The following is a 26752-nucleotide window of genomic DNA, read 5'->3' as shown; positions in this document are numbered from 1 at the left end:
AAAGGCTACGCATAAGGTCTGGAGTAGTTTATACCCAACTAGACCAAGAATATGGGAGAAAAAGGGATATAAATCTAAAGCTACAAGATCTATCAAGTTATTCATCAAGTTCTGAACTTTATACCTTCTAAAGAATGCTTAAGAGGTGCAAATCCTATATCCACAAGGCTTGAAGCTTTGTAAGAAACGCTACCAACATCTTCATCCTTCAAAAGCACCCAAAAACACACTTTTTAGCTCACAAGGTTTAAATATGGGTTTAAGGTTTCAAAGGAGTCGTTTGGAGAGATGAAGGTTGAGAATGGGAGAGGTTTATGGAGGTTAAGGTGTTTAAATAGGGCTCAAAACCCTGAATTTAAGGTTTACACTCTGGTCGAGTACGTCCTGCGTACTTCTTATCTACGCTTCGCGTAATTCATTAAAGGCCTGTTATGCCCTGCGTAATCCAAAAATCCCAAATTTCCACTTCAACTTCAAACAACCATAACTTCTTCGTTTCAACTTCGTTTTCGGCGTTCTTTATATGCACGAAAAGGTATTGAAGAGCCCTACAATCCTATCTAATTATTTTTTTCTTAAAACATACCGAACTAAAACCCTTACTTCATGAAAGAAGTCTGAAGCATCATTTTTCCCATTTTACCATTTGACTCCAAGACACAAACCAAGAGCTTGGATCACATATTCCAAAATTGTCCACATCTAATAGGGTATAAACCCTATTCCCTTGAAGCTTAAGGACTTTACTTGATCCATTTATTGTCCATTATCCCGAAATAAGAACTTCTCGAAACAAGATGTTATATTAATTTTCCTTTTATTTTTCTTAAACCCGAGAAAACAGCAGACAAATTTCTTTTGCATTCCTTTCTCTTCTTTTATCTCATTACTTTCTTTTTATTTCTTTTGTTTTATTTGCTACAACTCGGGAACTATGCGTAATTTCTTAACACAATTAAGCACTAAAGGAGAAGCACTTCTAAGCACCATATCTTCAACTAGCTTTAGAAGACAAGAAGAGGATGAAGAGAGTAAGAACCCACAATTTTTATGGAGAGAAAAAAGGGAAGCAAGAATCAACCAAATAACTAGTTAGTCTTCTCCTTTTATAGTATGATGCAAGTAGTAAGGGTCATACCTCTCATAAATAAAATCATGGTCTAAAAGAAAGAGACATGGGGTGTAAGAGTTTGCTTTACAAGCAGCCTCACTCTTACAAAGAGTACCTACGATTTTGACTAGCAATTAGTCAAAGCATGGGTGTATTCCATTACTTATTTTATACAAGTATATACCATTTTATTTATAAAACTAGCCTTATGTAAATGGACTATAAAGGGTACAAAAAGATGTATACAACATATAAATCATACATTATTAATTACTAGTCGTTTTTTCACTCTTAGAAAATATTATTTCAATAAATAATAATTTCTTAATTAAATAAAAGAGTTGGATAAGTTTATTAATAATCATATTAATAATAAATATTCAATATGTGCCAACTTGCTAAAGGTATGATCTTATAAGATAATATGTTATTGAAAAACATCATTCTAAAATGATTCTTAAGTATATAGATCCAACACTTATAGTATTTTAGCACAACTATTTCAACTATTTTCATTTTTTCTTTTTGTTTTCGTGTTAAGGTGAATTTTTTAAAGATGTTCCAAAACCCTTTTCTTGCATGGAAATGTGTTTTTGTGGGTGTAGCATTTTTTTGAAGCGGTGCATTTGATGGTGTTGTATTAGAGAAATAATTTCCTTTTATGCATCATTTTTTTCCAATGTTGTTTCATATTTATTTTTATTATGAATTGCAAAATATTAGGTATTAAGGAGTTACAGATGGTTATTAGGACTCCCATTTATATAGGAATATTTCCTATGTATAAGGGTTACTTGAGAATCATAGAAGAATTTAAGAAACTTTTTGTAAGTCCCAAATCTGCTTGTGTATGAATCAGATCTGTTTGATGGTGCGGAATCCCGATCAAACGGATGATGTCAGATCAAAATAGAAGATAAGGAGAAGAAGAATAATATGAATCTATGATGTATTCAAGATTGGAATGATGAAAAATACACAGGATTCACACACACTTGCACCTTCTCTCCTTTCTCTCTCTAGAACACCTTAGAATACACACACTTAAGCTCCTCTAGCCGTCCACTCCTCACCCAACTAACATCTATATATATGACACATGGGCCGTGAATGGGTTCACAGCTGTGAACCAGTTCACGGCCGTAAACACAACCGCAAACACATATTACATGACTGAAAAATACATTTTCCTATAAAAGTAAAGTATAAACCAATATTTTAGACCCAACAATCTCTCCCTTGCTTTATAGATTTCTTTTCTAATTGACCCAACAAGCTCCCCCTAAAAAGTAGCTAGATTTTCTTGTCAATCTTCATTTGGAGCTTGGCTTCAGTGTTTATCTTCGATTTCTTCACAGCTTCAAGATGAACATGATGAATCTTCAATAAATGACTTCATCTTGAGCACTTGGGCTTTTCTTCAGAATTTGGCATTGAACGCACGTTGGGTGAGGAGGCTTCTTGAAAAGATTCTTGAAAGATAGCGCTTTCAGCTTGAGAATCTTCAGAGAGAATATCAGAGAGAAACAATCTTCTGGATCACTTCAGCAGGTACAAGATAGCAACAAATTGATTTAGGAGGCTTCAATGCAACTTGTCACATAATCTTCAAGTCAGCTTCACCTTGCTTCAGGTTTGAAGGATTTTTAATTTTCTGATTTTTGTTTGATTTTTGCAATTTTTTTAATTCTCCCCCTAAATTTATGCATAGAGGAAAACTATGAACAAATTAGTGTTAGTTGAAGTGAAATTAGTGTTAATTCATCTTAATTTCAAGTTTTATCTTTATGTTTATTTTTATTTTTATTTTTAAAAATTTGTTCACTTTAATTTTTTAGAATTTGTTTTATTTTATTTTATTTTATTTTATTTTTTTATTTTATTTTTATTCTATTTTCTAGTCCTCAAAATGTTTTATTTTTAAAATGAATTGATGTATTGGGCTTGAACTTAAAGCATTTTGGGTTTGCAACCCATAGGTGATGGACCGGGTAGGGCCCATGTATAAAAGGAAGAGTCCTTGGCCGAGATCAGTTTTACTCTCCATTTCTATTCACGGCCGCAAACTCCTGTACTCTCTCTCATCATCGATTTTTGATTCATCTATTTTCGTAAAATTGTTTGTTTCATCCTGTAGGTATGTCTTTTTCGATCACCATCATGCTAACATATTCGAAAAAGAACCATGAATCATGGCTTAAATCGAAGAAAAGGATCTGATCGTCGTTCACGGCTCCTTGAAGCGTTCACGTCCCCTTGAAGCGTTCACGATCCTTGAAGGGTTCACGGCCGTGAACTCGTAAACGTCCGTGAACCCGTAAACGTCCGTGAACATCCTTTTTAGCCGTGAACCCCCTTTGGAACCGTGAACCCCAATTTGTGGACCTAAATTTTTCACACTAAAGCCTGATTAAACTGTTTAATGAGAAAAACCTAAAATTTAATTGCTTAAATCATTGGTTTCTTACTTGGCTTGGTTAAGTGCAGATCGCTATGGCAAACTTGAGGTTTTCAGACACTCACAACCTTGCTGTCTTCCTGGTTGATCCACCTGCTCCTCATGGTGACTTTAGATCCATGATCAATGGGTTGAAGAAGTGTTGCTTGACTTTTGCTCTTACCGCCAGTCCGGTTATTTTCCACGAGCCATTGAAACAATTCTGGGAAACTGCCACTGTACTCAAAGTAAATGGTGAGGTTATCTCAGTGGTTGCCACTGTACACAACAGGAAAGTCTCGATCACCGAACAAGTAATTCGTGAAGCTCTTCAGATCGATGACAAGCCAGGCTTTCCAACCAAAATTTCATTGGACCAGACCAAAGAAATCATAGCTCGCATGGGGTATGAGGGTGTATTTCCACCAATTATCAAGAAATTACTTCCACCCTATTGGATATTTTTGGTTCATGTTTTCATTAGCTGCATTTCGGGAAGAAGGGTCGGGGCTGACGAGGTCTCGTTGAACACCGTTGGAGCAATTGCTGCCTTGGCCGCGGGATTGGATTTCAATTTTTCAAGGTTCATCTTCAATGATATGGTTAGCAACATTGAAGGGAAGGGCAAAGACAAATTTATGATGTTTCCAAGGTTTCTTCAAATGCTTTTCAACAAGAAATATCCGGAAATTGAGAAAAGGGGAGACACAATTGATTTGAAGTTTCTTGGTTCCACAACCTTTGGTCGCATGAAACAAAACAGAAAAGGAAAATTTATGTTTGAAGGGAAACATCTGTTAGTGAAGTTTGGTAAGTTTGCAGAAGTCAGTGATTCATCTGCATCTGAAAGCCCGTCTGCATATGAAGAATCTAAGGATGATGTAATCACTGCTTCTGAGAAGGAAGAAGAAAGAGCTCCTCCTGTCGCAATAGTGGCAGAGGAACATGATCAGATGACAAACGTGGAGGTTCAAAGCAACTACGATAAGGAAGAAGAAGATGATGATGATAATGATGAATTTGAAGAGAGCTTGATGGAAGATGTAGTTGTGAATGATGATGAAGAAGATGAGGATAATCTTTATCATGATATTGATCTCTCGGGTTTTGATAAGGACGACATTCCTTTAAATTTCGAGAGTAATGAGTGTTTCTTCCCATCAAATGAAGACCTCAACATTTTCTTTGACAATATCAATGATGTTGCTCAACAAGCAACAGAGATAGGGGATGTCGAAGATGTTCAAGAAACGATGCCTCCTACCTCACTACAGATGGCTGATACTTCAAGTCATATGGATGCGACTTCAGGGATTCCTCCCCTTGATGTTGCTATTCTAACTTCAATGTCGTCTGTGAGTGATCCTCTGACGACTCAAATCTCCCAGCCTCTGTTGAAAATGAGACGACTTGATCCGAGGCCGGGAGTACTTATTCTGGAACAAGCCACGCTAACTCAATCAACAACAACAACAACTGCTGCTGCATCACCCGAACCAATCGAAGAAGGTCCAAGCACTGTGTATGAAACTAGAGGCTCATCAGCTGCTCAGGGATCGTCTCCTCCAAGGCCTTCACATGATGCTGCCTCTGTGAAGCTTGCAAAGCACTTGGCACAACAACAATATTGAGTGCCTTCCTCTCGTGACAAAGGAATATCTATTGAGGAAGGCCATTCAGAGGATGATGATCCTTTAGTGTCCAAGATTAGAGAAGAAATCGGTGTTCTCAACCATAAAAACATAGAGAAGGACCTCCTAATTGGACAACATGATGTTCGAATCGCTGAGCTTGAAGCAGATGTTACTCTGAAGTCAAAGCAAATTTCAGATCTGCAGACACATCTTGGGACTCTAACTGCATGTTACTATGATTTAAAAGGAAAGTTGGCAAAGGAACTTGGAGACAAGTTCAAATCATCAGTTGAAGAGTTCAGAGCTGGCTAGTCTTCTCAAGACCCTCCTGTTGACCCGCCCACTATGAGAACAACTCAAATCGTTGATCGATTTGAAAAAGAACCAATTCAAGCTCCTCACGTAGCTTCTTTACTACGTGCCAAATCAACAACGTCCTTTAAGAAACAAAAGTTGCTATTCAAGAAGAATTCAGATCAAAGTGCTCGTGGAGATCAACCCCAAATCACTGTAACCGATCTTCAACAGAAACGATTTGGCCACAAGTATGGTGATAGATCCGAGATTTTGTCATGGGATTTTCATGACAAATTGAATATGTGGATTGTGAAACGTAAAAGTTCAAATGTGGAGTATTACAAGGACTTTCATGATTTCAACTCATGGACAAGAGTTGATCTCTCTGAACTTGCTAATGCTCCCTTTGTTAATCCATCAAATGATCCACGAGCAACTCATTTCAAGCTTTTCCTGGAAAATCAAGTAAAAAAGGGATTTACTGAGATGAAGACTGCAGAATCCATCATTAGAACACACCGTCACATACTGGATCCAATGACTAACGAGCCTTTCAAGATGGTGTTGTGGCCACCTAGCAATCAAGTGAGACAGGTTCCTGTTTTGCAAAATTTTTGCGATGATTCTCTGAGAAATATGCTCTACTGGGTCTTTGATGAATCCACAGCTTCTGTTGTCATCAAATTTTCAGATGGCAGCTTTCGCTTGTTTGACAAGAGGGATCTATTTCAATTTGGAAAGTGGGACATACACCAGCTGGCTCAACATCAAATCAAGGTATCTGAAGAGATTTTTGAGAGTGCAGCTAAAGAATACACTGCAATGGTTGCAGAGATCATCCAGAAGAAGATGTGGCATGGTGCCATGGGGAGGTCAGATGTGCTTATCATTGAGAAGGATTGAGTCAATGCTAGCCACAAACCAATGAGAGATTGAAAGGTTACATCTATGTGGTTTGGGCTAGTCATTCATAGAGTATATGTGTCTTGGTAGATTCGGGGTGTTTGTAGCTCTTTTGTTTAGTGTTTGCGGTTGTAAGGGTATTCACGACCGTGAACATGTTCACGGCAGTGAACCCCATTTGCGGTTGGCTTGTTGCTATTTATAGGGGTCTGTCAGTCTTGTGTCAGAGTTAGCGAGTTGGTCAGTCTGTTCATGGCCTAGTGTGTTTATCCAAGGTGTACTAGACGTTTTTGTGATATAAACGCATGCATGCTTGTTCTTAATCCTTTTACTCCGTTCTTACTTTGATTGATTGTTATTTGTTTGATCACTGGTTTGGATCCTCAGATTTAAGGACCTTACACTATTAGATAAAGTCATTTAGATGTCAATTTTTATTTATTCTGTCATCTCTTTTTTTCTCATTCTCCTTGCATTTTCAGCCATGTAACCTACTACTTTATAGTCGAGTTTCATTAATCTATCAAGTTGTGCTTGTGGTTTTCCACACATATAAGAGTTTCCAACTATATATATCTTCTTGGTATTGTTATTTGTGATCATCATATCTATAATTGTATTAACTCATATATTATTTACCAATATATCATTTACCAGATCTGGATTAAGTCATATATCTATGAATAAAAAGAGCCTAAACTAACAACATACCAAAAACCTTTTTTTGTCACGTAAACTCAAATTGTATTCGAAAAATTTAAAGTACAGATTTCAACATGTTAGTCCTCATGGCACTGCCATCAAGACCAATCAACAAACTCCATAGGCAAAGACATAATTAATCCAAACCAACAATAGGGAAGAAAACAACATAAACCCACAAACATACTAAACATTATTTTTGTCATTAAACCTCACATTTTATTCAATAAACCTAAACAAATCTTAACCTACGGCACTGGCAGCAACAACGACATCAAATTCGGTAGGCAACAAATCCCAACGCAAACTCGGTGTCCAGTCAGCTTGAAAAATTGCTAGTCGTATCTCACTTGCCACTGTTGCACTCGCAGCTGCTGTAAAATGTATCCCATCTCTGTCATCATGAACACAATTACTAGAAAATATATCAAGTGTTTGTATTCAATAAGCTATGCAACAAGACTGAGGCCGCAAGACTGATATTGATAATGATACTAATATTGGTACCAATACTCGACCAACTTTGGAACTGAAATTCCTGGTTCTAAAATCTGGTTCCTGTTCTCAATTTTATGATTAAGCGTTCTTTTTTAATAAAATATTGTTTTTGTTATTGATCATATAAAAAATAAATCAATTTAAATCATTGAATTACCCTTTCTTCAAATTCATGTTGTAACAAAAAGCTAATATGAGTATGTTGCTAGGAACGGTAAGCAAAACATATGTACGTTGCTATTATGGGTAAAAGATAAAGTACATTGCCATATTGATAGAAAGAGTAAAGTATGTTTCCATATTGATAACAAATTTGTTAAAAGTTGGGACTTAATGGGGACAACCTCATTTTTCTTGCTTTTTGCTTTTTTTATTAAGTCGTTCTTTTTGTAGTAAATAATAAAGAAATACCCATATATTAGGTCATGTCCCTATGAAGTGCAGACGATAACAAAAGAAGTAGCAACATACTTGTCTAAACATACACTAATAAATGAAAAGATAAACTAAAATTTAGGAACAAATAAAGCATATTTACTTACAGAAAGCTGGTTGTCAACCAGTCAGGTCGTTGTTGAATTAAGGTGAAAAGATCAATAGCCTTGATATTCATTTCTTTGCATAAGGCTAGACAAGCATCAGAGTATATTCCGCACAGTTCATTTTTGCGATTCTCAATACTGGTTTTATAGAAGGGCAGTTGTAAGATCAAACGAGAATTGTTAATTAGAAGGAATATTAAATGATAAAAAAACTCAGGATAGTAATATATAATCACCCTAGAACTTCTTTCATTTGTTCCTCGTTTACTGGAGGGGCAGTAAGAAATATTAGGCGTGTGGTCTCTGAAAGGCTCTGGTAAGAAAGAGTTGGTTGTATTAAAATCAATTAACTTAAGGATGTATACTAATGTGCCTTTCTATTAATACTAGTAAATGATAATTATATGTTCATATCACAATATATTATGTGAAAATGTACCTGTAGATAGGTAGCAATGTTCCTCATGTTTTGAACATATTCATCAAGTGGTACATGAGAACTTGGGACATCTGGATCATAAAGTACTGAATCGTTACCTCCAAAATAAACAATCACCAGAGATGGTTTTACTGCATCATCCTGAAATTAAATAAGAAAAAGAAAATTAAAAGAACAATGTTTCAAATACATATTGGAAAACCATAATATGAATTTGGTTTTGAGTTGGCAACTAAACCAAAGAAATTACCTTTGGGAAAACTTGTTTCACAACTTCTAGCGCTTGCCTTGAATTCCAACCAGAATATCCTCGCATGAATATGTCTGCCTATATCATTCGCAAGTGAAGAGAGATTTATGTCCAGAAATGACAAAAATACATGATACAAATATCGTACAACTAATCACATTTATTGTCTCATAAAGATTGAGATTCAATAAAGAATGTAATTTTCACTTCCATGCATCTATCCCCATCACGGTTTTAAGTTGAATATCAGGTTATTGGGCTAGTTTATATCATCATGGATATATATAAGTGATTATACATTACTTTAGAAATCTACAGGTGTACTAAATCACAATCGAACACAAGAAATAAATCAGATTTCAAATATAAACCTTGCGAGCGTAATAGTGTGCAAGATCCGAAGCCCAACCATCTAGAAGAAAGCCAAGTTGAACTATTGAGGAACCGAACAACACAAACTGTGGCCTTGCTGGTCCAACCATTGTTTCAAGTTCTACTTGTAATTAACCTCAGATTACTTCACCAGTTAACAAGTGATATGTTGTGGGGGTATCGCGCGTGGATTTTATAGTGTGGAAGTGCAGACCATATGCCACCTAACACCAACATGTAGAAGAAGTATATTTAATTTTGGAGCCAATAAGTCATATGATTAATTTGATTATAATAAATAATTGTGTCTAAAAACAACTGATTATTCATTTGATATCGGTTTGATCTTGTAAGATTATGTATGTATTAAAATAGGGATAGGAGTTGAGATATCTACAATGAGAAGTGTTTACACACAAAATAATCGTCTATGAAAAAATATCACAAAATATTCAGTTATTTAATAGAATAATTATCGGAAAGTATTATCATTTGGAACATCACTTTATAATGGTCCTAGTTACACAATCCGTATTATATTTCACAAACTAATGTGTATTGTCTGTTAGAGCTAGATAAGTATTTAACATTTTACTTTACAAAATTAATAGATTTCTTATTTTGCTCTTATCCCATGGAGGAAAGAAAGCTTGTGGTAGCTTTATAAGTTCAAATGCTACTTAAATATTGGAAAAGTAGGTTAAGTTAGGTTGTTTGGGTAAATATATATATATATATATATATATATATATATATATATATATATATATATATATATATATAGGTGATGTTCAATAGAGAACCATAATTAATCAAGGAACCAATCGTAAGCGTCAGAAATCATAACGATCAACGGCCAAAGAAATAGATGTACACTTTTACATTGGACGCACACACACCGGATTATACCAAAAAATCCACCATTTACAAAAAAACTCACCACTTTTTTTCGTTTAAAAATTTTTTTAGGCCATGTTTTTTATCGAAAAAAAAAACCGAATATACCGTTGTTCACGATTTTTCGTCATCTTTCCATAGAGATCCATGATAATATATAAAAAACGATTTTTTTTTTCGAAAAAAACCCACTTTATTTTCTTTGATAAAAAAAGTTAAGGTCTATTTTTTTATAGAAAAAAAATTAATAAATATATCAAAATTCATATTTTTTGTACTTTTTAAACATAGATTCATATTCATGTTTAAAAAAAAAATTATTTTGGTTCAGATTCACATTATGAACGTGTTCAGATTCATATTGGAAACCTATTCAGATTCACATTGTGAACCTCCTCAGATTCACAGTGTGCATAATAATAAGTCAGATTCATAGTGTGAATCTGAACTGATCGGAGCTTTTTCACATTGTGAATGTTAAAATTTGAAATATTTACAGTTTAGATTCACAGTGTGAATCTACACTGATCGAAGTTTTTTTTTTTTTTTTTTTTTTTTGTAAATCTTCTCATATTCACAGTGTGCATAATAGTAATTCAGATTCACAATGTGAATCTAAACCGTTCGAGATTTTTCATATTGTAAATGTTAAAAATTTAAATATTTACAGTTTAGATTCACAGTGTGAATCTACACTGTTCGAGTTTTTTTTATTTTTTATTTTTTATTTTTATTTTTTAATCGGTGTTTATGTTTATTAATAGAGTACAAAAAATTAATATTTTTGGTATAATTAGTTTTTTTTTATAAAAATAAACTTAAATATTGAAAAAACTAAGAAAATTAAGTGGGTTTTTTTCGAAAAAAAAATCGTTTTTTATATATTATCATGCATCTCTATGGAAAGAGGACGAAAAATTGTGAACAACGGTATATTCGTTTTTTTTTTCGATAAAAAATTTGGCCTAAAAAAAATTTTAAATGAAAAAAAGGAAGTGAGTTTTGTTATAATCCGGTACATGTGCGTCAATTATAAAAGTTTACAACCCTTCATTTTGCCGTTGATCGCTTTAAATTCCGACGCTTTGGATTGGTTCATTTGTTCCTTGATTAATAATGGTTCTCTATTGAACTTTTTCCTTTTATATATATATATATATATATATATATATATATATATATATATATATATATATATATATATATATATATATATATATATATATATATATATATCAAATACAAGAGATGGGCAACGGCCTTAATGACAAATACATAATATACAATACAATAAATACCATACAAATAAATATGACCGCTAACAGAGCGAAACTTATCAGTTGTTTATGTACCATTACAACCTTTCACAAAAAGTTGCAATTGTTGGAGTTTTGTGCTATAAATTTGTCTTTTAAGAAATACATATCGAAGTTTTGAGGGAGACACAAGGGAGTTTAATAAAAAGAAAAAAGTATAGACCGATTTATATCTCTCAGTTCCATATTAACGTTAACTGTTAAAAATGAAAATAATAGGCACAAGTGCACGACTTCAAATAGTATAAATATTAATTAACTCGTGTATTTAAAAGTTCCCACGATTTGCGTGTATGTCAAGAAGTCAAACCTGGATGAAATTCCAAACGTGGTAGATCAAACCGATTTTTCAATTTTAAGGAGATCCTTTTTTTATGGAAATCCATTTAATTATATTTTTGACGCAATATAGTAATAGATCCACGCATAAAACGATATGATATATTATATATTTATCTGTTTGTATCTAACTTAAAATTTGCAATATGTTTATCCTCTATAATTAAATAGAGTAGGTACGGATAGAACTTTCTAACCTATTTTTAATATGTTTTAACTTCTATAATTACTAAATTTATATTATATTTTTGTAATGTAAACGTGTCTTAGGTTGTGTTTAGCACGTCACAGCTAGCTGATTATCAGCTAGCTAGCTGATTTTTCGAGTTTTTTTAAATTGTCATGTTTGACAAGCCAAAAAGTAGCTGATAAACTAGCTTTTTAAAAAGCTACTTTGAGTAGTTTTTTAGAAGTTTTTTAAAAATTTATCAAATATATCCTTAATTAATTACAAAAAACGTATTCTTCTAAATGTCATTTTATATCTTTCAGCTAGCTTGTGAAGTAGTTTTACCAAACTTTATTTTTTTCAGCTAGCTTATAAGCTAGCAACTTGTTTTTCAGCTATCAGGTAGCTTTTCAGCTAGTCTGTCAAACATAACCTTAAATTCTGTTGGGTCAAAAATATGGTTTATACTTTGCTTTTCTAGGAAATTGTATTGTTATGTAATATTGTATATGTGTTGTGAGTTTACGACCGTAAACTGAGTTTACGGCCGTAAACACGTTTACGACCATAAACAGAGTTTACGGCCGTAAACATGTTTACGGCCGTAAACATGTTTACGGCCGTAAACCCAGTTTGCTGCCCAGTCGAGTATATATAGGGGTGAGGGGTGTAAGGAGTAGATTGATGAACACATAGACTAGGAGAGCTTAAGTGTGTGAAACTCAAGGTGTTCTAGAGAGAGAAAGAGAGAGAAAAGAGAGTGTATGTTAGTGTGTGTGAATCTTGTATACGGATCTTCATTCATAATCAATACATACAAGATTCATCATATTCTTCTTCTCCTTCTCTTCTATTTGATCTGACATCATCCGTTTGATTGGGATTCCGCACCATCAAACGGATCTGATTGATACACAAGCAGATTAGGGACTTACAATTGGTATCAAAGCTTGAATTGTATCACTCATTTTTGTCAGATCTGGAGCTTATTTGATCTTATTTTTGAAGGATTCTTGTGTTTTTGGATAGATCGCGGGGGGTTTCTTCTTCGCGTTTTTCCTAAAAACGAGTTTTTGATTGAGTTTTGGAGCAAAAAGGGGCAAAAACGCTGTTTTTCGTCAAGAACAGCGATTTCCGAAGTGTTTACGGTCGGCGGCGGCGTTTACGGCTAGGGTTTCCGAGCTTACGGTCCGGGGTTTACGGTCCGAGGATTCGGAGTTTACGGCCGTAAACGGGTTTACGGTCGCCAGAGTTTACGGTCGGCGGCTTGCGGCTTGGAGTTTACGGTCGGCGGATTACGGTCGGTGGTTGCGGCTCGGCTCGGCGGTTTACGGCTCGGATCGTCTGCGGCTCGGCTCGGTGGACGGTGGATTGCGGTTCGGTTCGGCTAAGCTGCGGCCTCGTCTCGTTCAGAAGCCACCTCCGGTTCGTTCAGCAGTACCTCCGGTTCGTTCAGCAGCTTCAAATAAAAAGGGACGCGAAGTTGGGGGTGCCGGGGATCAAACCTGGGACCTCTAGGTCATTGCCACAGCGTGCTTAGACAACTCGACCAACAGAGCATTTGTTTCAATCCCTCGAAATTTTAAACTTAACATCTCATTCTCGCATCCAAGTTTCGCAATTTGACAAATTCAACCCAAAATTCAATTTCTTTTCATTTTAAATTCCAATTTCAGCCAAAAAATTTTAGTTTTTATTTTTGATTTTATTTTTAACTTTTGACTTTTATTTTTGACTTTTTACTTTTAAAGTTTGACCTTTGACTTTCTCGTTTGACTTTTAAATTTTCAAATTTAGCTTTTCGGTTTGACTTTTAAGTTTGACTTTTCAAGTTTGACTTTTGATTTTGACTTTTTAAATTTGACTTTTAAGGTTGACTTTTGAGGTTTATAGTCAAAGGACATTTTTAAATTTAAGTTTGACTTTAATGGTTTTTGAGGTCTACGAGGGAGTTGAAAACATGAAAGAAAGTCGTCACGATATGTAAAGACAAAATTTCAATATTTTCGATTATATCCCTGGAGAAACTCTGGAAGCTCAGTTGCAGCGATTTACCACACTCACTACGGAGATGAATATAGCTGGGATCTTCTTGACCAAATCTGAGATAAGCAAAAAGTTGCTTAATGCACTTCCGAAATCGTGGGATATGAACGTGGCTGTCATCAAGAAGACAAAAGATCTCAATCGTCTTAGTCTTGCTGATATAATTGAAGAACTTGACGCTTTGAAGTGTGGAAAACAATGAGTTCCGCAAACCTTCCGGTCAATGAAGTTTCATGTACACTATCTAGTGAAGATACGATTAAATTTCTTCGGGAACAAATTGAGTTATTAAAAAGAGAAGTTGAGGACCTGAGATATGAAGGATATCAACTCAGGAAAGGACAGAAACCCCTGAAGGCTGAATTAGAAACAAAAATAAAGGACTTTAGAAGAATTCAGGCAGAATACAGTGAGAAATGTGAACTGTACAATTATGTTAAAAGACAAAATGATGATCTGATTGCCGAGCTTGATACATTAAAGAAAAGGTTTGATTATGCAAACTTTGCTTTTCAAAAATTTGATGGATCAAGCGAGGTAGTTGCCAACATGATCGATCATTGCATGGATTTTAAACGTAATCAGTCTAAGGGTTTAGGATATGATAGTGTACCTCCTCCATATAATAATACCTATCAGTATCAACCCCTATCCAAGGATGAGATTGCCAATGAATCTTTCATGGTTTATGGCAAGCCATCTGGTTTCGTCTCAGGAGGATTTATTAATGTTGAAAGTACTGACGTTTCTACTTCCCCTGCAGATCAATCCTTAGATCAGTCAAGGCACAAAGTTGAAGGTAAAGTAGCAGAGGATGAGAACAAGGAGAAAACCACTGAACAAACCAACATCTCCTTGAGCCCTGAATCTGTTGCTTCGAACTCAGTTGCTTCTGATCAACCTGCTGTTGAGAAATACAGGCCTCCAATTCCAGTGAAACAGAGTGCCTGTTGTAACTGTGCGAAAAACAAGAGACAAGGCAAGGATACGCCACCAGGGGCAGGAAGAAACAACTTCACAGTGAAGAAAAAGACATGTTTTCACTGTGGAACACCTGGACACATTGCCAGAAACTGTCCAAATCGCGCATACGTTCCTTACTACGCACAAGGCTGGCAGAACGCGCCAAGAGGGAGATACTCCAAAAGAAACCACTCAAGGTCACGTTCAGACCATGGTGACTGGAATGCGCAGAAGGCCAAGAATCAAACCTACAAGGCCAAGAATCCGAATCCCAAGGGCAAGAAGGGAATGTCGGACAAGAAGCCCAATCCAAGAGATGCTCCAGTGAAACAAAGACCGGCTAGGTCAAAGTCATCTCAACGGCCGACATCAAGATCAAAAACAAGTACTGAGCCACCCATCGGATCGAAAAAGAAATGGGTTAAACCCAACTACAAATGGGTTCCAAAGGCTCACTCTCCCAAATCTTCTAACAATTCTAATATTTCTTCATCTTCTGTTTGTGATAAACAGGATATGTCATGGGAGAGAGTAACGTGCAAGGATGACAAAGGTCGACCTAGTTTCAAAATGGACTGGGTTCCAAAGACCAACTGATCCCGCTCTGTGTCGGAGCAGCTATGGAGGCATATCATCAGACTTTGGTTTGTTGGTAGTGGCTGTTCCAGGCACATGATAGGAGACATTTCTCAACTGTACAACACTCAGAACATTGTTTGAGAGTATGTGTCTTTTGTGGGAAGGGAAGAAAGGAAGGGATCACTCATGGGGTTAGTGCTTAACGATGTGAAGAATTTTTGGATCTGTTCTGAGATTACACGTGCTGTTCTCAGACCTTCTGGATGCAAATTCAATCGGTGACTTACGGTTTGAGTTTTCTTCTCTATACTCCTGAGTTTTTCGTAAGCTGATTCACTTTAAAGACTAATTTTTGTTTTAGGATAGTTTAAATTTGCGCATTTACTTTCGTTTCTCTCCTATGCACAAATTTAGGGGGAGAAATAAAAACAAAACAAAAAAATTAGAAAGTTTTAAACAAAATCCAAAAACATTAGAAAATCCAAAAATCCAAAAATATGTTGGTTAATGAAATGAGTTTGAGTGAGATGTTTTGGGAAGTGATATTATCAAGTGATAACAGGCAATCTGAGTCTGCGTAACGTACCCAAAGTTGAAGGGTCTATGCTCTGGGTTTGATGCGCTGGTAGGCACGAAAGATTCTAAATGGACTTGACTAGGCAGAGTTGAACTTAAGAAATTCTTAGACTTGACAAATCTTGACCTAGTTAAATCCGTTTAGCCTGACAATACGACGCTTTGATAGGTTGAGCAGGGAGATATATATGGGAATCTACTGGTCATATTAAAGAACTCGTATCAGGAACTGTGGATTAACTTTTCCTCGATGTGCGGATTATGTCCTTAATTCCGGTATTGATGGGGCGACTGGTAAATTCCGATGAGTTAGGTCTGTAGAAAATCGTTTTCTTTCTCTTCTTATCTGTCAGTCATATGTTGCATCCTTTGCGTGATTGGAAGAGATCCGACCTGGACAGCAACATATGCAATTCTATTTCTTTGCATCTTCTATCTATGCAATTCTTTCTATCTATTTTCCATATACTGTCTCCTTTGCGTGACTCACAATCCGACCTGGTACACAGTATATGCATCATTCTTTTCTCAATCCCTCTAAAACTTCAGTTAGTCATATGTTTCACCCTCTGCGAGATTGGAAGAGATCCGACCTGGGTGTATAGCATATGCATTTGAAATCTATCTTCTCTCTTAATAATTGTCTGCTCACCCGATGTAAGGAGTACTCTGGAAGTTCTTGATTACGGGGGCATATCAGGAAGCGGGAAACATGTTCCAGTACAATTAACAATTGAACTCTCAAAGATTGTCTATAGATCTCGCTGTTCAATTTAGGTGGACAACAATATCCCTGGTCGTTGTCAGATGAATGGTCCTTAAGATGTAATATCTAGGAACTTAGGATCAGATATAGTATCTAGGAACTTAGGTTCACCTTGTCTTATAACAAATAGTATGTCCTAAATCTGTCACAATTTTTCGTGTTTAAGTGGACAACAATACCGGCGATCGACCAGACAAAGATGTGAAGATAAAAGGTACCGAAAAGTGGATTAGGGCTGTCTAACAACTTTGATCCCAAATCACTCTTAAAGTTAGATATCATTTTATTTTTGTTAAATTTGTTCATAGTTTTCTTCTAATTTAAATATTAAGGGAGAATTAAAAATTTTGAAAACCAAAAAAAAAAAAATTTTAAAAAAAAAAATTTAAAAAAATAGTGTTATTTTTGTTTTATTTCTTTTTCAGAAAATATGAAAAATCCAAAAATATTGTGTGCTAAATTTTCTTTTAGTTTTGTTTTGTCTTGAAAAGTGAATTCAGGTGAAGATGAAACTCATGGAGTTTGTGTCGAAGATTTCTGAGCCAAGGCTTCATCCGTGAGTATCGAAGAATTCTCATTCGAAGGAGCAAGAAATGAAGATTATTCTTTCGACATTCAATCTTTCAACTCCAGAAGCAAGGTGAAGCTGCACTTGAAGATAATGTGTCGGATTGCATTGAAGCCTCCTCAATCAGTCTGCTGCTATCTTGTACCTGCTAAAGTGATCCAGAAGATTAGTTCTCTCTGATGTTCTCTCTGAAGATTCTCAAGCTGAAAGCGCTATCTTTCAAGAATCTTATCAAGAAGCCTCCTCACCCAACGTGCGTTCAAAGCCAAATTCTGAAGAAAAGCCCAACTGCTCAAGATGAAGTCATTCATGGAAGATTCATATGTTCATCTTGATGCTGTGAAGAATTCGAAGATTAAAGCTGAAGCCAAAGCTCCTAATGAAGATTATCAAGAAAGCCAACTACTTTTTAGGGGGAGCTTGTTGGGTCATTTGAGAAAAGAAAAGAAAGCTATAAACCAAGGGGGAGATTGTTGGGTCAAAAATATGGTTTATACTTTGCTTTTCTAGGAAATTGTATTGTTATGTAATATCGTATATGTGTTGTGAGTTTACGACCGTAAACTGAGTTTACGGCCGTAAACACGTTTACGACCGTAAACAGAGTTTACGGCCGTAAACCCAGTTTGCTGCCCAGTCGAGTATATATAGGGGTGAGGGGTGTGAGGAGTAGATTGATGAACACATAGACTAGGAGAGCTTAAGTGTGTGAAACTCAAGGTGTTCTGGAGAGAGAAAGAGAGAGAAAAGACAGTGTATGTTAGTGTGTGTGAATCTTGTATACGGATCTTCATTCATAATCAATACATACAAGATTCATCATATTCTTCTTCTCCTTCTCTTTTATTTGATCTGACATCATCCGTTTGATTGGGATTCCGCACCATCAAACGGATCTGATTGATACACAAGCAGATTAGGGACTTACAAATTCATATATAATAAGCATTAATTATGACAAATAGTAAATTAATTAAATGTGAAATCCATTAAAAATGTGAAATGAATTAAAAATTTTCATAATAAATATATTTAACATTTAATTATGATAATATTTATCATAATTAATGCTTCTAATATGTGTCCTTAATAAGTTCAAAATGAAATAAGTTTAATAGATAAAACATACAAAAGGGTTTCTAGCCCAACGATATCAAGTGTTGCAATCCCTCCTTGAGGTCGAAGATTCAAGTCTCGTCGTAGATATAAGTGAAATTAAGGTGTAGTTTAGGAGTATATTAGATTTTTCACTATAATAATAATAATAATAATAATAATAATAATAAGATAAAACATGACCTAAACTTCACCATCCTTTCAAACTTATTTGTCAAATCACTCCTACATTGGTTTTTATTTCTTATCTCACATTTATCGTTCTCATCCTAACAACACAGAAAAACTCATATTTTTCATCTATTCCAACCCATTGAATTTTCTTATTATAAAATAAAATATAAACTAACTTAAAAATAAAATTAGGTCACAAAATATTAAAATATACAAAACTAATTCACACTTTATACACACATCATGGTATAAGTTTTTATGCATGAACTACAACTAACCAATGCTTGAATTAGAAATGTTTAAGTGGGTTATGTAAACTGCAAACCAATCATTCTCAACTCGCTAAAGGGGGAGCCATTTCCTTGGAGGTACCTGTTAAAAGTATAGATAAGTTGGTCAAACTTAACATTTATTAAAGTTAGAGGGTTGGTTTGTAACTTTTATATATTGTTTCTTTCATGGTTTTTGTTGTATAGGTATATTGTGTATTATTGCATGTTTTTATGGACTAGGGCTCATGTAATCGGAAGTTTGTCGGGTTAATGCGCGGGTCATTGTGCTCCATGGTTAATATCCATAACCGAAGTATATATTCAAGAGTAGTTGTTCAGATGTTCATAATTTGCTTAACAATCACACACAGTTAGAGTTTTTCCTATTGTCATTCTCTCTCTCTATTAGGGTTTTCTGTAGTTCAATTCTTGCATTGCTGTTCATATTCTTGAGAGTTGATTAGGTGAGTGTAGTATAGTTTGATTGTATCATATCAAAACACGTGTCAATATATCATAGTAAACATCCCAGGCTATAAACATAATGGTGTATGCACTGTAGTTATCCCGGGCTCTTCCCCTTGCTACCGGAAGTATCTGAAACCAAAACTGAAAATTGTAAGCATGAAACTTAGTGAGTATCCCCAAACTACCACACATCATACACATCATCACATAATAACATAACTTGGGCTTTTCCCGCTACATCGGGCCCCGCCCGATATCGGACCGAAGTCTGGCATCGGTCCCCGCCCGACATCGAGAAAAGCTCGGTATACATGTCAACAGATAAACAAATACACATAACTAATCACATAGCATAAACATATAAACATTCCTCGGGCCCCGCCCGACATCGGACCGAAATCCGGAAACATATAAACATTCCTCGGGCTTTCCCTGGCATGGGACCGAAGTCCGGAAGCATACAAAACAAGCACATGCAAGAATCACATAGACATAAAGCATACAAACATTCCTCGGGCTTTCCCCGACATCGGACCGAAGTCCGGAACATATAACCACATAAACCTACATCGGGCACTACCCGGCATCGGACCGAAGTCTGGCACATACTAACATACATAAACGGGCCGACATTGGTGTGTTATACCCGTTCCTAGGAGGAAAACTCACCTCGCAAGTTGAAAGCGTAATCTCACGCTAAGGAATCTCCTACGGCTGCTCCAACGACTCCCCGAATATCAATATCACAACAGCACTTAGTCAAAATTCATAATCCTTCTTAGGGTAAAATGATCATTTTACCCCCTGGTCTAATTTAGACCTTATCCAACACCTAATTCCATCTAATCTTTCCAAGCCCACTAATGGCTCACTAAAGGCCCACTAATGGCCCAATTTTCTAAATTGGGCCCAACTCCTCAAATGGGCCTTTCCTTAAGCCCAAATATGTCCTTGGCCCAATAACTGACTCCTGATGGCCCACTACAGCCCAAAAGCTAAGAAGTCTAAAGTTCAACTCAAACCAAGGCCAAAATGTCGTGAAGCCCAAAACTGTGAGTACACAAGGCGTACCCCTCTCTGCACTACGCGTACAGGCTGCATGGCTTGTATGTTGCGCGTACTAGCTTGTACGCCCATCGTACTTCTCTGTTAAGCCATATTCCTCAAAAGTGCTTAATCCTTCAAGACCTTAAGTCCAAATTACAGATCTGAGTCCATTAACATGTCTTAACTCATAAAGTCGATTACCTGGTGGCTTGCAACCCACCAAATGGACCCAAACTTGGAATATAGCAACTAATTTCATCCATGATCACAAAAGGACCTTAAAGATTGAAACTTTACTGCTAATGGGGCTCATATAGCACTAAGTGTGGCAACCCTAAGCTAGACATGAAGCTGAACCATAAAAATCCATTCTTGGGACCTAAAAAGGTTCAAAACTCCATTAACATAGATCTAAGTATTCATGAGGCAAGTTGGAAGCTTTTTACCTCAAATGAATGCCAAATGGTGATGGTATCTCTACTCAAGTTCTTCTTCTTCAACTTCTTCTTTCTTCTTTCAAGCTTCTAAACACCACCAAGAACTTCACATAGCCAAAAACACACAAGGAATAAGGATGAGAGGCTATCTAGGGTTTCTGAGGTTGAGAGGCTAGTAAGGAGGCTAGGGTTTGAGTCATAATGTTGTATTTATATGGCTTAAACCCTAAAAAATAGGATTTGGAGTCTGCTTGCGTACGCTACGCGTACGCACCTTTGCCCCACGCCAAACTTACGCCCAACGTACGTCTTCGGGTAGCCCAATACTATCGGCCCACTTACTAAAGCCCACTCAATAATCCATTACTTATTCCATAGTCCAAACAATTAAATTACAAATATTTTAAAATAAATATACCTCAAGTGACGGATGTTACAATGCTCCCCCACTTGAATCAGACTTTGTCCTCGAAGTCTGCTGCGCCTGGAAATAACTCTGAGTAGTGCTCCTCATCTCCTCCTTGGGCTCCCAAGTCCACTATGAGCCCTTCCTGTCGAGAATAGCTATCGGTCTCTCGATGTAATTCAGGTTGTCATCAAGAGACCGATATACTCTCCTGGATCAGGATGAAATGAGCACTATTGGTCAACGGATCCACGATGACCCATATCGAATCTACTCCACGTGTGACCATGGGAAGCTTCGTGATGAAATCCATAGTGATATCTTCCGATTTCCACACTGGAATATCCAACGACTGCATCTTTCTGTGAGGTCGCTGGTGTTCGGCCTTGACTTTCCTGCACGCCAAGCACCGCTCCACATACCAAGCTATGTCCCACTTCATGCAGGGCCACCAGTAATCAGGGCGAAGATCCTGATACATCTTCGTCAAATCGGGATGGATGAAGAACCTCGACTTGTGGGCCTCATCCATCAGAACATGTCGTACACGTCCCCAATACGGAACCTAGACCCTCCCATGCAGGGTCAATAACCTACGACTGTCATAATCAAATGAGTCCACCTAAAACATTAAAAGCTTAGAAAATATAAGGGTATGAACTCACCTGATTGTGAATGACTTGGATGAATGACAAAAGTAGGATACTTGGTATGCTAAGTGAAGTCCCGAGCACAATACGGTCCTATTAAGCACCTATAAATATGTATAGGCCTAGAACTAGTGTCTAAAACCACTAATGATCACATGAAACACCCTTATAATGTAGGAAACACTTGCAATGAAGTGTTAGAACCAAGAATGAGGGATGAAATTGTAACAACGTAAATTTTCAAAACAATTTTTCATTTTTAAATCATACTTTCAATCACAAAACATAATGTATCCACTGTGTCATAACAAAACATGTCCCAGAATCTCAATAACATAAACTCCATAAGTGTGTACGGATCATGCCGGCGCCTTCCCGCGATCCTCGCTAGTACCTGAAACACATATCATAACAACTGTAAGCATAAATGCTTAGTGAGTTCCCCAAAATACCACATACCACATATACGCCTTTCCAGGCCATAACTCTGTAGGATCTTCCGATCCATGTGTCTCAGGGACTTCCATCCCAAATCTCGGTAGACCTTCCGGTCCTACCCGTATCGACCTTCCGGTCCGTAACCTCTTGACCTTCCGGTCCATATCATCTTGACCTTCCGGTCCATACCATACATAGCATACATAGCACATACATATCACATAACCACATATAGCACATACATCTCATAGCATACAAGACCTTCCGGTCACCCATATCACATAACCGCGTATAGCGCATATATCATAGCATACAAGACCTTCCGGTCACCCGTATCAGATAATCGCGTATAACACATACATCATAGCATACAAGACCTTCCGGTCACACATAGGTACCCTTCCAGGTACAGTATAGTGAGAAGACTCACCTCGGGTAACTCGGTAATCTCGAACTCGGTAAAATCTGCTCTAGCCTCCGCCTAATCACAAGGAATAAGCACTCTAATCAATACAACTCTCAAGGCTAGACTATTCCCTCTCTTAGCACTCCCAGAAGGCTAAAAGACCATTTTACCCCTCAATGGTCCCAAAAGTCTAATTGTTTGACCAAACCCTAAAAGTCAACAAAAGTCAACTCTCCGGGTTACGCTGCGCGTACTGAACCTGTACGCTGGGCGTACCCGGCGACCTCACAGAAACGGGGAACGCGACCCCCTACGCCGCGCGTACTGGGATTACGCCCAGTGTAACTCCCAGTTTCAGACTCCTTAGCTTTTGGGGTCTTAAACAGTTAAGACACACGTCTAACTTTCAGATCTGACTACCCCTTAGCCTCTTAATCCATAAAGTTGGTGACTTTAAGCCTTTGCATGGCTGTAAGAGTCACCAACACCCAAATCATTCCATTTCCAACACTTTAAAGCCCATAACTCAAACATGACTCCCTAATGACGACCAAGTTGGGATTTTCATGGATCTACAACACATATATCACTGAAATGGGACAGATCTAGGTCCATGGAGTCCCTTGTGCTCATAAAGTCTCCACCTTTGGGACTTTAACCCTAGAAATGGACCATGAAACACCAAACCAAAATAAAGAGGAAAGTTCTGAGCTTTTTACCTCTAAGTGAAGCTCCTTCCTCTGAAGAACTCAGATCCAAGCTTGTACTCCAACTTCTAGCCTTCACAAGAACCTTCTCTTCTTCTTCACTAACACATAAAGGCACTTTTAGCTCAAAACACTCACACACAAGCTTTAGGACGAAGGAAATGCTCTCTTAGGGTTTCTCTCTTCGAAATGGTGGCTGAGGATAAGGCCATATCATTCCTTATATAGTGCACAAGTCTCATTCAGGGTTTGCATCTGGACCAGTTACGCCCATCGTAACTTTGGTACGCCCAGCGTACCTTAAAGGGTCCGCGTCCATTTCAAGCGCATGAGTACGCACAGCGTACTCTCCAGTACGCCCGACGTACTGATTTGCAACTTTTCCCACTCAGGGACTAATGTTGACAATCTTGACAAAAGAGAAGGGTTAAATAGTTGTACCTGAATTTCAGGATGTTACAATTCTCCCCCACTAGAACCAGACTTCGCCCTCGAAGTCTCATGCTGTAAACAACTCCGGATTCTGCTCCCGCATCTCTGACTCTGTCTCCCAAGTTAGCTCAGACCCCCTCCGATGTTGCCACTGAACCTGAACCAGGGGCAACTCCTTGTTCCTCAGAACCTTGATCTTCCGATCCCGGATCGCGATTGGTCTCTCAGCATAATTCAGGCTCGCATCCACCTGAATATCCTCCAGCGGTACCACCGCCGACTCGTCGGCTATACACTTCCTCAACTGAGACACGTGGAAGGTATCATGAATCTGGCTCAAATCCGCAGGTAGCTCCAACCGATATGCTACCTTGCCCACCCTCGCGATCACCCTGAACGGACCGATGTACCGGGGCCCCAGCTTGCCCTTCTTCCTGAATCGGATCACTCATTTCTAAGGGGACACTTTCAGGAGTACGAAGTCCCCCACCTGGAACTTCAGCTCGGATCGTCGCCGATCCGCATAACTCTTTTGACGACTCTGAGCCGTCAGTAACCTCTGTCTAACCTGCTGTATCTGCTCTGTCGTCTGAAGCACTATCTCAGTGCTACCCGTCACGCGCTGCCCTACCTCTCCCCAACAAACGGGAGTCCGACACCTCCTCCCATACAACAACTACCTCGGCCCAATGACACTCAAGTCATGAAGTTCGCTTAACCCTAAGCGAATGCTACCTTCCCAACTGGAGATCGACTCAACCCCGACCTCTATCATCTGATACCCATCGTTCCATGCAACTTGCGGTACCACCCGTACCTGAGTACTGACCGATATAGGTCTAAGACATCATATGACAACAATATTCCTCAACATGGAACCCACCTCAGAATCCAGAATCTCATCTCGCCTATCCAACGTACCACCAGAGCCAAACTCAACTCGAGAGTTTGGTCCGTCCAAGAGTTGGAACCACTCGTCCCAACGAAGCACTCAACTCAGAACTCATTTCTCGTAACCCATGCGTACCTCACTTATCCCATTCTTTCGGATTATGATGACCACACCTTACTCCTGACCATAATGACTCCCTATCATTGAGGAGACCCCGGTCTCGCCCCTGGTCCAACCACCAGGTGCCCAAAAACTCATAAATTAGGGCCATCCCATGCCTAAAAATCTTCTGCACCATGCTCTGATCAAAGAGTACTTTATAATGACAACTTCTCGCTAACTAGCATGAACTACGTTTTCCCCGTAGCATCACATCAACTTCTCATTGACTGGTGAGTACTACGACTTCCTGCGGTATCACCACAACCTCTGACTAGCTAGTACTACGGCTTCCCATAGCATCATAACAACCTCTGACTAGTGAGTACTACGGCTTCCCGTAGCATCACAACAACCTCTGACTAGTGAGTACTACGGCTCCCCGTAGCATCACAACAACCTCTGACTAGTGAGTACTACGGCTTCCCGTAGCATCACAACAACCTCTGACTAGTGAGTACTACGGCTTCCCGTAGCATCACAACAACCTCTGACTAGTGAGTACTACGACTTCCTGTAGCATCACAACAACCTCTAACTAGTGAGTACTACGGCTTCCCGTAGCATCACAACAACCTCTGACTAGTGAGTACTACGGATTCCCGTAGCATCACAACAACCTCTGACTAGTGAGTACTACGGCTTCCCGTAGCATCACAACAACCTCTGACTAGTGAGTACTACGGCTTCCCGTAGCATCACAACAACCTCTGACTAGTGAGTACTACGGCTTCCCGTAGCATCACAACAACCTCTGACTAGTGAGTATAAGGCCATATCATTCCTTATATAGTGCTCTCTTAGGGTTTCTCTCTTCGAAATGGTGGCTGAGGATAAGGCCATATCATTCCTTATATAGTGCACAAGTCTCATTTAGGGTTTGCATCTGGACCAGTTACGCCCAACGTACCTTAAAGGGTCCGCGTCCATTTCAAGCGCATGAGTACGCACATCGTACTCTCCAGTACGCCCGACATACTCATTTGCAACTTTTCCCACTCAGGGACTAATCTTGATAATCTTAACAAAAGAGAAGGGTTAAATAGTTGTACCTGAATTTCGGGATGTTACAGAAATGGAGTTCACGGCCAAACCACCATGGGTTCACGACCCAAGATGTTTTCACGGCCCACGAACACATGAAGGTTTCACGGCCCAAGATGTGTTTACGACCCAAGAACACATATACATTTGATGGGTTTACGGCCTACGTGTGAAGGGTTCATGGCCCTATGAAGGGTTCACGGCCGTGAACTCTTCAAGTTCATAAAGATGGTGATGAAAGTGATGAATCAATGGATGAATACGAAGCTCTTTACCTGAATAAGATGATTAATAAGTCGAGAGGGATGAATTACTTACGTTTGTGGGGTGAACAGAGCTTTTGTTCGATGAGTCTTGAGAGAATCTTGAGGAGTTTTCGGCCAAGGAGAGAAGAAATGAGGGGTAAATGAAGGAAAAACATATATATATATATATATATATATATATATATATATATATATATATGGAGAGGGGTTCACGGCCCAACATAGGTTCACAGTCGTGAACCTAGTTTGCGGCCGTGAACATCCCTTGATGATGTTTCTGGCTCGAATGCATTCCTCTAATCCCGAGCTAACACTTCTCAACCTTCAATCCTTAAGTATGCTAGGCTTAGAGACTCTCAAACTGATCCTAAACATAGTAAGACCGAAGCAAAATCAAGTCTGACTTCATATTGGTTGCGTTGACTTACAGGTAG

At 37.9% G+C, this 26752-nt stretch overlaps 1 protein-coding gene across 1 annotated transcript; it reads right to left on the bottom strand.

Moving 5' to 3' along the window:
• Positions 1-7205: 7205 nt before the first annotated feature.
• On the bottom strand, positions 7206-9366 carry LOC145128968 (GDSL esterase/lipase At2g38180-like). The gene is made up of 6 exons (XM_079063731.1): positions 9185-9366; positions 8814-8891; positions 8564-8704; positions 8361-8437; positions 8125-8262; positions 7206-7478 (listed from the first exon to the last, which is right to left on the bottom strand). The coding sequence occupies exons 1-6, from the start codon at positions 9293-9295 to the stop codon at positions 7328-7330; spliced, it is 696 nt and encodes a 231-aa protein (XP_078919857.1). The 5' UTR covers positions 9296-9366; the 3' UTR covers positions 7206-7327.
• Positions 9367-26752: the final 17386 nt, after the last annotated feature.

This window comes from Lactuca virosa, chromosome 8, assembly GCF_052849685.1.
Source record: "Lactuca virosa cultivar CGN04683 chromosome 8, Lactuca_virosa_CGN04683_v6, whole genome shotgun sequence".
In the NCBI taxonomy this organism is placed as follows: Eukaryota; Viridiplantae; Streptophyta; class Magnoliopsida; order Asterales; family Asteraceae; genus Lactuca; species Lactuca virosa.
Note: the sequence above shows the minus strand (reverse complement) of the source record. Positions and strands in the feature narration are given on the sequence as shown.

Excerpts from the sequence above, each read along its gene's own strand:
- LOC145128968 (XM_079063731.1), bottom strand. The coding sequence starts at position 9,295 with ATGGTTGGACCAGCAAGGCCACAGTTTGTGTTGTTCGGTTCCTCAATA. Across the intron at positions 8,892-9,184 it reads CACACTATTACGCTCGCAAG|GCAGACATATTCATGCGAGG; the intron begins GTTTATATTTGA and ends CGAATGATATAG. Across the intron at positions 8,438-8,563 it reads ACATTGCTACCTATCTACAG|AGCCTTTCAGAGACCACACG; the intron begins GTACATTTTCAC and ends CTTTCTTACCAG.